Source organism: Salminus brasiliensis, chromosome 5, assembly GCF_030463535.1.
Source record: "Salminus brasiliensis chromosome 5, fSalBra1.hap2, whole genome shotgun sequence".
NCBI lineage: Eukaryota > Metazoa > Chordata > Actinopteri > Characiformes > Bryconidae > Salminus > Salminus brasiliensis.
In genome coordinates this window covers 9,433,871-9,448,680 of record NC_132882.1, presented here as the reverse complement: position 1 = coordinate 9,448,680, position 14,810 = coordinate 9,433,871, and the positions used below count along the sequence as shown (strand labels likewise).

General features: G+C 42.0%; 1 protein-coding gene across 1 annotated transcript; it reads left to right on the top strand.

The window, feature by feature from the left end:
• The first annotated feature begins 6,646 nt into the window (after positions 1–6,646).
• nrn1a (neuritin 1a) lies at positions 6,647–14,303 on the top strand. The gene is made up of 3 exons (XM_072679351.1): positions 6,647–7,049; positions 10,558–10,702; positions 12,793–14,303. Exons 1-3 carry the CDS (start codon positions 6,995–6,997, stop codon positions 13,022–13,024), a joined length of 432 nt encoding a protein of 143 aa, XP_072535452.1. The 5' UTR covers positions 6,647–6,994; the 3' UTR covers positions 13,025–14,303.
• Positions 14,304–14,810: the final 507 nt, after the last annotated feature.

Here is a 14,810-nt window from a genome sequence, read left to right as displayed (position 1 = left end):
TAGTTAAAATTAGTTAAAGGTTAGTTAAAATAAAAAAGGAAGAACTAAAGGGAGGAGGGAGGAGCTACAACCCAGAGAAAACAGAATAAATAAAACAGAGGAAGACCGTCTAACCGAACCCGTCACTGCAGGGTCCTTCATTTGTCCTTGATTCTGCATGAAACGATCACCTGTCTGTTCACACCAGATCAGTCCACACTAAACCGTCTTTCTGCAGTCTGGCTTTTGTTCCTGGAGTTCATAATCCCCATAACTAAATAAAACAGATTAGAGCTATGGGGGTCTTGGTTCCCCTCTGCAGCTCATCATCTGCTGTGTTTGTCCACCACACACACATCTCACTCTCTTCCTTTCTCTCACATCTCTCTCCCCCTGTGTTTCACTATCTCTCTTCCTTTCTTTCATTATATATCTCTCTACCTTTCTTTCTCTCTCTCTCTCTCTCTCTCTCTCTCTCTCTCTCTCTCTCTCTCTCTCTTTCAAAACCTCTCTTACTTTTCTTCACTATCTCTCTTCCTTTCTCTCCCTATCTCTCCCTCCTTCTTTCCTTCACTATCTCTCTTTCTCTTCCGTTCTCTCTCTCTCTCTCTCTCTCTCTCTCTCTCTCTCTCTCTCTCTTCCTTTCTCTCACTGTCTCTCTCTCTCTCTTCCTTTCTCTCACTGTTTCTCTCTCTTCCTTTCTCTCACTGTCTCTCTTTCTCTTCCTTTCTCTCACTGTCTCTCTCTCTCTTCCTTTCTCTCACTGTCTCTCTTTCTCTTCCTTTCTCTCACTGTCTCTCTCTCTCTCTCTCTCTCTCTTCCTTTCTCTCACTGTCTCTCTCTCTCTCTCTTCCTTTCTCTCACTGTCTCTCTCTCTCTTCCTTTCTCTCACTGTCTCTCTTTCTCTTCCTTTCTCTCACTGTCTCTCTCTCTCTCTCTTCCTTTCTCTCACGGTCTCTCTCTCTCTCTCTCTTCCTTTCTCTCACTGTCTCTCTTTCTCTTCCTTTCTCTCACTGTCTCTCTCTCTCTCTCTCTCTCTCTCTCTTCCTTTCTCTCACTGTCTCTCTCTCTCTCTCCCTTTCTCTCACTGTCTCTCTCTCTCTTCCTTTCTCTCACTGTCTCTCTCTCTCTCTCTTCCTTTCTCTCACTGTCTCTCTCTCTCTTCCTTTCTCTCACTGTCTCTCTTTCTCTTCCTTTCTCTCACTGTCTCTCTCTCTCTCTCTCTTCCTTTCTCTCACTGTCTCTCTCTCTCTTCCTTTCTCTCACTGTCTCTCTTTCTCTTCCTTTCTCTCACTGTCTCTCTCTCTCTCTCTCTCTTCCTTTCTCTCACTGTCTCTCTTTCTCTTCCTTTCTCTCACTGTCTCTCTCTCTCTCTCTCTTCCTTTCTCTCACTGTCTCTCTCTCTCTTCCTTTCTCTCACTGTCTCTCTTTCTCTTCCTTTCTCTCACTGTCTCTCTCTCTCTCTCTTCCTTTCTCTCACTGTCTCTCTCTCTCTTCCTTTCTCTCACTGTCTCTCTTTCTCTTCCTTTCTCTCACTGTCTCTCTTTCTCTTCCTTTCTCTCACTGTCTCTCTCTCTCTCTCTCTTCCTTTCTCTCACTGTCTCTCTTTCTCTTCCTTTCTCTCACTGTCTCTCTCTCTCTCTCTCTTCCTTTCTCTCACTGTCTCTCTTTCTCTTCCTTTCTCTCACTGTCTCTCTCTCTCTTCCTTTCTCTCACTATCTCTCCCTCTTCCTTCCCTTCGCTATCTCTCTCTCTCTTCCGTTCTCTCCATATCTAGCTATGCTAGCCCGCCCCCTGCCCTGGCTCTGAAGGTAATTCCAGGCCACACTCCCTCATCTGCTGGTGCAGCAGCGGGGAAAACTCCTCCACTGACGCAAGAGGTGCCTTTTTTCATTTGGTCCAATCCCTCCATATTAATGAGACGTGACTGGGTTTAGACAGCTCTGCTGTGTAGACCACTGCTGGAATCCCCCTCCCTCTATCCCTCGCTCTCCCTTATCTCTCTCTCTCTCCCTTTCCCCCTTATCTCTCTCCCTCTCTCTTGCAACCACCTGAATGAGTCATTCATGGAAACCCACTCCGCAGTTCAGTAATTGGTGGGTACACACAGAGGCTGCCTATTAAAACGAGGTTCCCTAAGACAACAACAGCTTTGTCCCATGTGTTCCGATCTTCACAGCAGCAAGGCCTAATTCCTTTCCTCTGAATTTCTGGGTTTCATGAGCAGACAGTTAATAGTGATGTTTTTCAATCTCCTGAATCTGTTTTGGGCTGGTGAAATGATTGTTGCTAATGCTGGCCACAAGAGGGCGAGAGCAATAAGCATATGCATTGTGATAAAGGCACCGTCACGATTTTCCTCACCACTGAACATGATCCTATAATATCCTACATCATCCATTCCATTGAAGCACAACAGGGGGGTGTTCTTCTTTTTACAAGGATGACGAAAGACTGACATTTCATCATGAAACTGCATTGTTCTCTCCAAAGTTTGGAGTGCTAGGCCATAGCCGAAGGAGTTTACACACAGTGCTCCCTTCCTCCAGACAGATTGTCCTAGATGGAACTAGCAGAGGATGCTAATACACATTCAGTACTTTGGAAGCTCTCACAGTTTTAAAGGCCTGCAGTTAAATAAAGTACCTTGACTAATTAATGACTGAGGAGGTGAACTATTAAAAGTCATTAAATCAACCAGTGACCCAGGCTGCAAGAAGACAGAGCTTGAGCTGAGTCGTTAGAGCTGGAGGGATATTAGCATGGGGCTCTGGAGCTCAGCACAGTTTCTGTTTTAAATTGAATGAATTGTCGAGGGAGCCAATTACTCAGCAGAGGGGAGCCAGGCTGAAGGAGAACAGGCGGGATTCTCCTTCAGCTCCAGCAACCTGGCTAACTCTATATCTACTTCCACAAAGAAGCAGAAGATGGTTATGATGATAATGGTTATGATCATGTTGATGATGATTATGATCATGATGACGACAGTGATGATGATGATGATGATGATGGTGTTGATGTTGAGTGTTATGTGTCCATCATGACTCCAGTTGGCTTACAGTTTCATTGTCCAGCTTGCATGGAGAAGCCCAGGAGTTCTACTGTAACACCCCAATTGACTTAGGTATGGTTGAGGTCATGATGAAGGTCATCATTGGAACAATTTGGCTGACTGTCTAAAAATAATCAAATTAAAAATTAAATAAATTTACTTGAATTGAATATGGGTTCTTTGAAAATATTAGTAGAAGCAGCCCAAAAAAGCCCACTGAAATAGATTTTACTGGGTTAAAGCAGCATTATGTAGCATTAGTACTTTAAAATAACACCTTTAAAATCACGTTAGTGCACCACTAACCTGTAATAGGGAGAGTAATTATGCTATCGTTGCTACTCCAGGCTTAGCTCACTAGAAGCCACATTATGTAACTTTGGCAAAGCAGGCATAGAAACAATTGTGGGGACTGCCTATACTTGCATAATGCTGCTTTAAATGTTTCTTCCAAACAAAACAACCAAAACGATGTTTTTTTTAAAGTGGTTATATACATTACCAAAAAGGGTTTCACTATGGCTTTTTCATTTTTCAGTGTTTTACAAGCATGTCTTTCAGCACTCTAAACAAGTCTGTGGTCAGAGCCACTGAATACAGCGAACGTAAAGTATGTGCAAGAGTGCAGTCTTGCTCACAAAATTTACTGACATAAAATTTGTTGAAACCAATGACTATAAATAAAAAATAAATAAATAAAGCAACCACAGATCTAGTGCCTCTGCTGGCTGGATGCAGTATGATGTGTAGGAATCAGGTTTTAACCCTTTATTCTGCTGTATGGTAAAAAGGCGGGGCTACACTTAGGAATTAAGTGATTTACAGTCTTGGCTGTAAGAGATAAGTTGTCTGCAGGACCTGCATGGCACCCATTCTGTTCATTACATGAAGTAGCTGAGTTGTAGTGGAGCTTACCTGAACTGGTGAAACCTTACTGATGAACATCTAAAACTGCAGTGGAATGTCTTCTCTGTTTGGGATCCATTTGGTCTAAAATAAAGTAATAAGAAAAAAATTTATGTGAACTGAAGGATAACAACTAAAATGTAATTGAGTAAAAAGTAGATTGCTTCTCAAATATACTTGATTAAACAAACAATATATATATATAATATATATAAACAAATATACATATTTTCTATATATAAAATATTTTAAAATACCACAGAAAGTAGAAAATCCTCAAAACCTTGAGTACATATGCCCTCATAAATAAAACTATAAGTTACATAACACTATATAACACTAGCTAGCTAATGTAAACTTTTTATACTGGCCACTCATCCACCTTACACCATGTGTCCAAATGTTTATGGACACCTCCTCTAACAAATGCATTCAGCTACTTTAAGTTGCACCAATTGCTGACACAGCTAGGCAAATTCATACAAACAGCTTGTCTAGTCCCTGTAGAGATATATTGCCAATAGAATAGGACCATCTGGAGCAGACAAACATGAACCTATTGACACCATGCCTAATGCCAGGCATGGGCTAGAGGGGTGTGAAGTCCCCCAGTGTTGAGCTGTGAAGCAGTGGAAGAACTGTGTTCTTTGGAATAATGTTTGGTACTCCAGCCAATACTTTTGGGATGAGTTTGGGAGTTGGGGATGAGGTGGGGTGGTGATCATCCAGCATCCTGACTTCATTAACCTTCTTGTCATTAAATGCCAAGAAATAGCAGAAATAGAAAGCCTTCTCTGGACAGTAGAAACAGTTACTCCAACAAAAGCAAAACAAACTATTTTTAATAAATAGTAATAAATAGAAACAATGAATAAACAGGTGTCTATCTTTTGTTATTCATTAAGTGTGACAAAGTCAGAAACAAATCAAGGTCAAGGTCAATGATTAGGAAAAACTAATGTATATGTCAAATATTTCTTCCCATTTTATGCTGTTAAATATGAATAAATATAAACCCATATATGTAGGATAGATGAGGGATAAACTGCACTAATCATGATGGAGTAATCTGAACATATTTTAGAGACTGAATTTTACTCTTTTTTTTATAAGAACGTTGATATATGTCACTGTGTATGGGGATGTCTGAATTTTACATTTACAGTCTATAAATACAACCTAGTCTACTACCGATACAGATTGTATGAAAATCTCACATTTTATAACAATAACCATAGCTGTAATATGTAACACAGTCGTTCTCTAGGGACTGTCTGTTTTTTTATTTTATAAAACAGTCAGAAAATGACAGAGAATACACACAACTACTCCCATTTCTATTTGCCAACACATGTGTGCTATGGAAAGTGAAGAATCTGCTCTTTCAGTAGAATTCCTCCACTGTTTTTTATGAGTTACAACTGAGATTTTGTACATTAATAAACCCACAGTTGTAGCCCAGTCAGTGTGTAGGGACTGTCCGAATTTGACACAGGTATAAACCCACAGTTGTAGCCCAGTCAGTGTGTAGGGACTGTCCGAATTTGACACAGGTATAAACCCACAGTTGTAGCCCAGTCAGTGTGTAGGGACTGTCCGAATTTGACACAGGTATAAACCCACAGTTGTAGCCCAGTCAGTGTGTAGGGACTGTCTGAATTATACACAGGTATAAACCCACAGTTGTAGCCCAGTCAGTGTGTAGGGACTGTCTGAATTATACACAGGTATAAACCCACAGTTGTAGCCCAGTCAGTGTGTAGGGACTGTCTGAATTATACACATTAATAAACCCACAGTTGTAGCCCAGTCAGTGTGTAGGGACTGTCTGAATTTTACACATTAATAAACCTACAGTTGTAGCCCAGTCAGTGTGTAGGGACTGTCTGAATTTTACACATTAATAAACCCACAGTTGTAGCCCAGTCAGTGTGTAGGGACTGTCTGAATTTGACACAGGTATAAACCCACAGTTGTAGCCCAGTCAGTGTGTAGGGACTGTCTGAATTTGACACATTAATAAACCCACATTTGTAGCCCAGTCAGTGTGTAGGGACTGTCTGAATTTTACACAGGTATAAACCCACAGTTGTAGCCCAGTCAGTGTGTAGGGACTGTCTGAATTTGACACAGGTATAAACCCACAGTTGTAGCCCAGTCAGTGTGTAGGGACTGTCTGAATTTTGCACAGGTATAAACCCACAGTTGTAGCCCAGTCAGTGTGTAGGGACTGTCTGAATTTGACAAAGGTATAAACCCACAGTTGTAGCCCAGTCAGTGTGTAGGGACTGTCTGAATTATACACTTGATAATCCGTAGATCTGCTCTGCTCACATTGCAGCTCGGTTGCTGCAGTTCAGCATTAATCCCCGTGCGTCCATCGCGTGGCAGGGGGCCTCGCACCTCTCCATTCCGGTGGCCACGCGCGGCAATGCAGTGAGCACGAGTGTGTGTGTGTGTATGTATGTGTGTGTGGGAGGGGGGGGGGGGGAGGGAGTGGAGGGGGTCAGCCCAGTCTGGCAGAGGAGGGGAGACGTGGGGAGTCCGATACGGAGTTTTTACGTCAACCGCGCGATGTGGGCGTGAAGGGGAGAGAGAGAGAGAGAGAGAGACTCACAGAGAGAGAGAGAGAGAGAGAGAGAGAGAGAGAGAGAGAGAGACTCACAGAGAGAGAGAGAGAGAGAGAGAGAGAGAGAGAGAGACTCACAGAGAGAGAGAGAGAGAGAGAGAGAGAGAGAGAGAGAGAGAGAGAGAGAGCAGGCACTACCGCCCTCGCGTAAACGGGGTGCACCATTTCAATCCTCTCCGCTTCACCGTGCGCGTAAAAAGGCAACAGGACAAACCTAAAGAGAGGTAGAGACTCACAGAGAGAGAGAGAGAGAGAGAGAGGGAGAGAGAGAGAGAGAGAGAGAGAGAGAGAGAGGGAGAGAAAGTGGTTGAATTTGGAAAGCTGTAAAGACAGGGCAATGTGCAGCTCTGAGTTGTTTTCTCCAGCTTTTCCCTGCGCGAGTATCTAAAGGCTGGCAGGCGCACGCCAATGGTTTTACCTCCCGTAGGATGGGATTAACTTTGTCCGGAAGATACATCTCACTGTTTCTCGCTGTCCAGATAGGTGAGTGCACGCGCAGTGCTTTTATTCCCCAATCCAGGATGCATGTGCATGCGTTTGAGTGTGTGTGTGTGTGTGTGTGTGTTTGCCCTGCGCTGGTTTTTCGTTTCGGTGCTCTTTGCGTTTTAACTGAATTTAACATTCGCGGTTTTATTCGTTTAAACGCATCCGTGCCGATTAGGCTTCATTTTTAACGCTGTAAAAATCACCGTGTTTAAGTGGTTTATCATCCGGAGTGTTGCAGTTTAATGCGCCACGATCTACAGCCCACGTTAGGTCTCGTGCTTGAGGTCGTTTATGAAATTAACAGTGATGGAAAATAAATAGTGTAAAAATGCGTTTTTCTGTTTAAAGGTTAAATGTAACTAAACGTTTTTGCTTGTTTCGTTTCGGGTTTTTTTTTGTTGTCCACGCTGGTCCGGTTCGTGGGAGTGTGTGGAAAGAGTGTGTGTGTATGTATATGTGTGTGTGTGTGTGTGTGTGTGTGTGTGTGTGTGTGTGTGTGTGTAAGTGAGAGGGGGGAGCCTGCTCTCAGAAATCTCACTCTAGGGACGTGGAATATTCAAACCGGTACATAAATAAATTAATGAATTAATTAATGAATTAATTAATAAACAAATAAATAAAACACTGTATTGTGTGACTGTGGTAGTAATAATAATAATAATAATAAGAAGAAGAAGAAGAAGAAGAAGAATTATAATACAACCGTCTTTTAAAGTAGGACAGCAATCAAGCAAAAGTATAATAATAGTAATAATTATAATAATTATAATAATTATAATAAAACAATTATGTACTGCACGACCTAGACAGCAATTAAATAATTAACCCAGCATCTCCCACAATAGAAATGGGCGCAGTCATATCCTACCTAGCCTTATTTTACAGCCTACAATAACTCGAAAGCGCGTTCACACGTTTTCTGTAATTATGCTGTAATTGTGAACACGCGATCCTTAATTTCTAGGCTGTTTTATCTACGTAAGACGCGCGTTTCTATGCCCTCATTCACTGTCCCACACATCAAGACCACTGGCGCGTTCACGTCATCCATTCTCCTTTGATCTGTATTCGAATTCGAATCAGTTCTGCAGTGTGTAAAAGCGCGATGCTTGAAAATAACGTGGCCTAAATAGTTGGGTGTGAAATGAGGTTTAAGTGCATGAACAGCCCTCCACCCCTTCCCCAACCCTCCCCTCCCTCTCCATGTGAGCGCGGTGCTGAGGACTGGCTGACCAGCAGGACAGTCTATTTCGGCTGACTGCAAGGCTATATATAGACCCGAAGAGTCAAACGGAAGATTTCAACGATAATGTGCGCGTGTGAGAGAGAAAGCTGCTGAGAAGATCGAGGAGGGAAAAAAGCAGAACATCTAACAAAGGCGGTGGGAGGGGACTGGTTTGCTTAACAATCCACCCATAAAGGAGCAACTGGTTCGCGTAGAGAAATGCTAAACCTCCCTGTATCTGTCCTCTACAAAGTCCGCCATGTTTTAAGGCAGCAAAAAGTAGGGGATCGTGCCTTGCTGAGGCTGGAGGACAATGTGGGCGCAGATCATTTCAGCTCCTTCACAGCCTGATCTGATCTGATCTGATCTGTCCGCCCAGGAGATGATGAGCGGGCTGAGAAAGCCCCAGCCGAGCATAATTAGAGCTCCAAACCGCGTTATGTAAGCCTGCAACACTGCGGCAATACTCGCTAATATAGCCTATATTTCTATTCACAAACACTGACACGTTCAGAGCTACGCTCCAGTAGCGTCAGCGCTCCAAACGAGCAGAAACACGTCAATCCTGGACACCAGCAATGAGCACAATCGTGAGCATCCGCCCCTTAAAGTCTACACACATTTGGTACAGGACAATGTCAATTTAGCGTCTATCTAGAGAGCTTCACTTGCTCTGGTGGTCTGCACACCCCACTGTAGGACCATCTGAGAGGTTTTAAAAGACACGGTACACGTTAATAAGACGTTATCAGCTTTTCGTTGTCATTGCAGCACCAAAAGTCCCTATAAATAAAATAAAAAACAAATAAATTAACGGGATAAAACGCAAAACCGTGTAAAATAAACAAGTAAGCGGGTTAATGATATTGTTCATTTAACTGGGCGTATAACCTGCTCTGGGGATCTAAAACACCTCTACTGGACCATCTGAAGGCTTTTAAAAAACAGGATTGGCATCTTATCAGCTGCACGGTGTCATTGCATAATCAAAAGTCTATTAATATTAATACACGAATAATTAAACGAAAAGAAAACACAACCGCATAAATTATACAAATATAAAATAAGCAAAATGAAAATGTAACGATAATGTCTATTAGCCTATAACCTGATTTGGACCGTCTGATGGGGTTTTAAAGAAACAGCACACTTCCCAAACTAGCCCACTCAAATTGTATCAATAAACTAACAAATAAAAAACGTACAACCAAAAAAAAAACAAAAAAAAAAACGAACGCATTTACAAAGAAATAAGCTGGTTAACAATAACGTCGATCTAGCTGGGTGTATGACTTACGCAGGTGGTCTAAATGATCTAACGTTAGAAACATCTGAGGGTGTTTAAAGACACAGTGCACTTGCATAACCAATCTTTCTTAACATGAATGAATAAATCAATCAATAAAAAACGTAGAATCAAGAAACAAAAAACGCAAAAACAAAGAACAAAGCAGGGAAATGTAGCAATATTGTTCATCTGGGTGTATACCCTGCAGTGATGTTTTTAGGGAATAGTATACCTTATAATAACCAGTCTGATTTAAAATTAATGAATAAACCAACAGATAAAACGCAGAACCAAGAAAATACACCCGGAAATAAATAAATAAGCCCACCGATTAAACGTTTGATGGAATAAATGCATGAATGAAGGTTTGAGGCTGGTTGATTCGTGTCTACAACAGCGTGATACACTATAAAAGTCTCTTTTTGGGAAAGTTCTCTGAGCGCTCTGCGGAAAGCCCCCCCCCCCCCCCTCCATCCTCTTCACCCCCTCCTCTTCTTCCTCCTCCTCCTCCTCCTCCTCCTTTCCTTTCCGTACAGCCAAGTGCATTACTTCATCTGTTTGCCTCCACCTCCCGGGCAGAAATGATCTCAGCGCTCAGAGCTGCTGCTCGGTTTGAATGGGGATGAGACTGGAGTGACCCATAAACAGTGTTTAAACATACCTGCATGCACGCGCGCGCGCGCACACATACAAGCACGCGAGCGCGTTCATTGAATGGGCGCAGAATGAACACGGGGACCTACGTTTGGAGGGAACACGATTAAACAAAGTGCAAAAACGAAGCTATGAATTTATAAACGTGTCCAAATGTTTACGTTTACAGAGTGTGTCGTTTCATTCGTGCGTTTTGCGTTTGACATTTGTGGGAATGCACGTCAACGCAGGCTGTCAACGCGAATCTAAGCGCCCACCCGTGTGTAAATGCATGTGTTATCACTTGTATTTCGCTGTAAATGTGAACACGCTGCTCACGGTTGCGCTCGCTCTTGCAGCCTATTTGCTGCAGGCGGTTGGAGCGACGGGGAAATGTGACACCGTGTTTAAGGGCTTCTCCACCTGCCTGCTTCAGCTGGGAGAGAACATGGCCCACTACCCCCAGGATCTGGACGAGAAGGACAACCTCCAGACCATCTGCACGTAAGTGCGCCTTTAGGGGTTCATATTAGCACGATTTTTTATGTGTGTGTGTGTGTGCCTGACAGAGAGAGAGAGCGAGAGAGAGAGGGATATTAAGATATGATGGTACGACATGCTTTATGAATATCACCAGGGCTGCTGCTCTGCCTATAGTGCTGTAACAGTGCTGTAATTGGGGGCATGCAAATAAAGCCCACGGAGATGGAGAGAAAGAAAAAAAAAACGAGAGAGTGAGAGAGTAAAAGAGAGAGAGAGGGAGAGAGAGAGAGAGAGAGCGTGTAAAGGAGCCAGATGGCATGAGGGGCCCCTTGTTTAACTCGACATCTCCATCATGAAAATGAGGCTCCGCTGCGTTAAAGCGCCATTCATCACTTCACCAGTTCACCACTTCATCCACACCAATTAGGAGCTACCAGACAAACTCTCAGGTGAAAGGTGAAGAAGGCAGATTGGATTAGAACGCGCGCGCACGAGAGAGAGAGAGAGAGAGAGAGAGAGAGAGCTATGTTCCCCTGGGGGCTGCGCTGTATTACCATCTCGGATTCCCCTTCATCCACCAGTTTCCACGAGGGCAAGGAAACCCTAGTCATTTTTCAATGGAAGTCCATGTAAAAGATTTTATTCCAGTCATTGTGCATTGAGCATTTCTAGAGGACCATCATGACATTTAGACAAATTTGACAATTGCTATATTAAAATAAAAAAATGGAGATACACCTTTTTTTTGTCATTTTGGTTAAATGACGTTTAATTAACATATATTATAATACATATTTTGAGCAATATAGGAGAGCTCTGGACCGACGTCTGTGACCGTAGATGGACTCTGGATTTAGCTCAAACTCTATGAATAGCCCGCTCTGGACTGAAGCGATGACGCGCTCTGGCTCTTTCTGGACCCTTTGATACGAAACCTCATCACGTGGTTCGAGGAACAGAGTAATGTAAAACGTGTAGAGGAAGGAGGAGAGATACTGTCCTCTCTACATATTCGTCATCATGAATATATTCATGCTAATCGTCATCATCATCTCCGCCCTCTTTCGGACTCGCACCGTTCTCATTTTCCTTTTAACCAAAATTTCAGACTTTCGTTTTTGTGTGCGCGTGCATGTGTGTGGGGCGAGTTGGAATAGCTGTTCATGATTGTGATCTAATTGATCACTGCACTAATAAGTAGATCAATTATGAGAACAAATCTGAACCTTTTATCTAATGCTTCGGGGGCTTTGTTTTGGGTTTAGTTTGACGGGATATTCATGACTCGTTTTAGACAGGTGAGTTTATTTGCACTACTCTGGGAAATGTAAACTGGCCCAATAAAGATGTTATACTTTTATAACAAATATATAAACATAGTAAATGAAAAATAATTGTTATTATAATTATAACCATTTAATTTCCCGTTTTTAAGCAGATTCAATGGATTTTTTTACAGTGGGTTTTTTAATTCGTGGATTTTTTTTACAGTGTACAATGGTGATTTTCTAACTGCTAAGATTTGGGCAGTCCATTATCATATATATAGTCTAGTTTGTAATATGTTAATTGAATTGTGATTAGTACAGCAGATTGTGATTTGCATTTGTGCAGTCAGTTACATTTTTGTACGATGGACGGAGTGTTTTTAATTGTGTTTTTATTACAGTTTTTATTACATCAATTTATTTAGATTTTTGTTTTTACAGTAAACTATGAATTTAAACATGTAGACTGACATTAAAATGTGGTCTAGGTTTGCATGGTATTTTAGTATTTTTACAGTAGTTTAGGATTTGTAAAGTAGATTGAGATCTTTACAGTGAACTGGAATTTGTAAAGTAGATTTAGATCTTTACAGTGAACTGGAATTTGTAAAGTAGATTTAGATCTTTACAGTGGACTAGGCAGGACTAGATTTTATTTTTTTTTACAGCGGATTAGCGATTTTGAGTGGATTTGGATTTTTACAGTGCACCAGTATTTGTAAAGTAGATTACTTGAAAAATGATTACAGTATAACTTACAAGGTAGACATACCTGAGAGCAGGTGACCGGTGTGTTTCCTGAGCTGCTGGATGAGTAACACGTGTGTATAATGTGATGTGCAGGTACTGGGATGATTTCCACTCGTGTGCTACCACCGCGCTGGCGGACTGCCAGGAGGGCGCCACCGAGCTGTGGGAGAAGCTGAAGAAGGAGTCCAGGAGCCTGCAGTTCCGGGGCAGCCTGTTTGAACTGTGTGCAGGAGGGAACGGAGCCCCTAGAGCAGGACCCCCTCTTAGCCTGAGCCTGCTGCTGCCTGCACTGTGCGCCCTGCTCACGGGCCTCAGTGCGCTCTAGACACAGCCAATAGCAGCAGGAGGAGGAGGAGGAGGAGGAAGAGGAGGAGGAGGAGGTGGAGGAAGACTAGAGAGAGCTAGCACCACGAGAAGAAAAAAAAAAAACAAGATATAATACAAAAATAATAATGACGATCAAAAAGAAGAAGAAAACAGAAATAAGCATCTTCGCCCAAATGGATTTATATTCTTCATCCGGAGAGGAAGACGATCTTTTTTTTTCTTTGCTAGAGACAATGGTTACGTCGTCTTCAGGGGGGTGGAGGGATGCTCTAGCATCTTGGTCTGACCTGGGGTCAAAAAGAAAAAGTGAACAGGAATCATGTTTTGGTGGTCCTGAGCTTACAGTAATGGTGGACTTCCATTGACCTGTAGTGTTAAAGGCTGTAGTGAAGTAATCATCACTGCAGGTCTCTTCATGCATAGAAACAAGAAATAACAGACGAGATATCCTGATATCTTGACACTGCATACATCAGTCAAAGTTACCCAACGCCAGTTATCTGAGGCTGAACCCATAATTCTCCTCTGTTTGTTTCTATTTTAATTTTTTTGTTTAGTTGCCAAATCAAGTCGGGATAAGCATGTTGATGAACTTGAAGAAGGATGGATGGTGGTTTGGACCTGTGAGCAGAAACAAACAGCTCTAATAATAATCCTAACACTAATAATAAAACCTCAGGAATGAACCCAGGCACTCAGTCAGTGGATGGAAGGTAGACATGTCATGGGAGGAAGCTAGAGAAGATCAAACACATGTAAAATGTAGCGAGAAGCATGACGAAGAAGATGTTGATGATGAAGATTGGGGCTGATGAATTCTGTTGACTGTTGACATTCAGCCATTCCTGTTCATTTATGGGTTTATTTATGGACGGCTCATGATGTAGGTTAGCAGATCGTATCTCCTCAGAGCTTTAGGTCTTCGTAGCACGATCCCATCCAGGCCGTGACAATGCTGGTGTGGACGGAGAGAAATCTGCTGGAGCTTTACTGAGATGTGGCCACGTTTCACTGCCTTCAGATCATGTGGATTCTGTTCGTTCGTTCGTTTGTTCGTTTCTGGGGATGTTGCATATAAATACCTAAATAACTATTCCAAATACAATTAAATACCAGTAAATAAGAGACGATATGTGATAAAAAGATTTTCAGAAAAAAATACAGAGAGATACTTTAACTGAAACAGTTTTAAAACAGATTGATATACAGGTATATAAAAGATTGCTTAAAAAGGCATAAAAGAGTATTAAATAAAATCAGTTAATGTTTGAAAAAAACACGTGTGGTGTTCATTTGCACGGATTTTGTGGTGACAGCCCACTGAGATCCAAAATAATCGAATAATCTGGACGAATATATGTGAATGTATATTGTTGGACGGAATTCATATTTAAAAAAAACAGTATCAAGATGTATCAGGCCACGTGGATTATCCGCGCGTGTATCCGAGTGTGTGTTGGACTGTGTGTGGTTTGTGTTGGACTAGTGTACACACACACTGAGCGGAGAGGGAAGGCTTCATTATTAGATTATTAATAAAGCAGCAGGCTGAAGGCATGAAGAGAGAGAGAGAGAGAGAGAGAGAGAGAGAGAGAGAGAGAGAGAGAGAGAGAGAGAGACTGGAAAATCAAATCCAAAATGAAATAATACAAATTATATACATATCATTTGTATTATTTAATTTTGGATTTGATTCTCCAGTCTCTCTCTCTCTCTCTCTCTCTCTCTCTCTCTTTATGCCTTCAGCCTGCTGCTTTGAATATAAATACACACATATATTCATT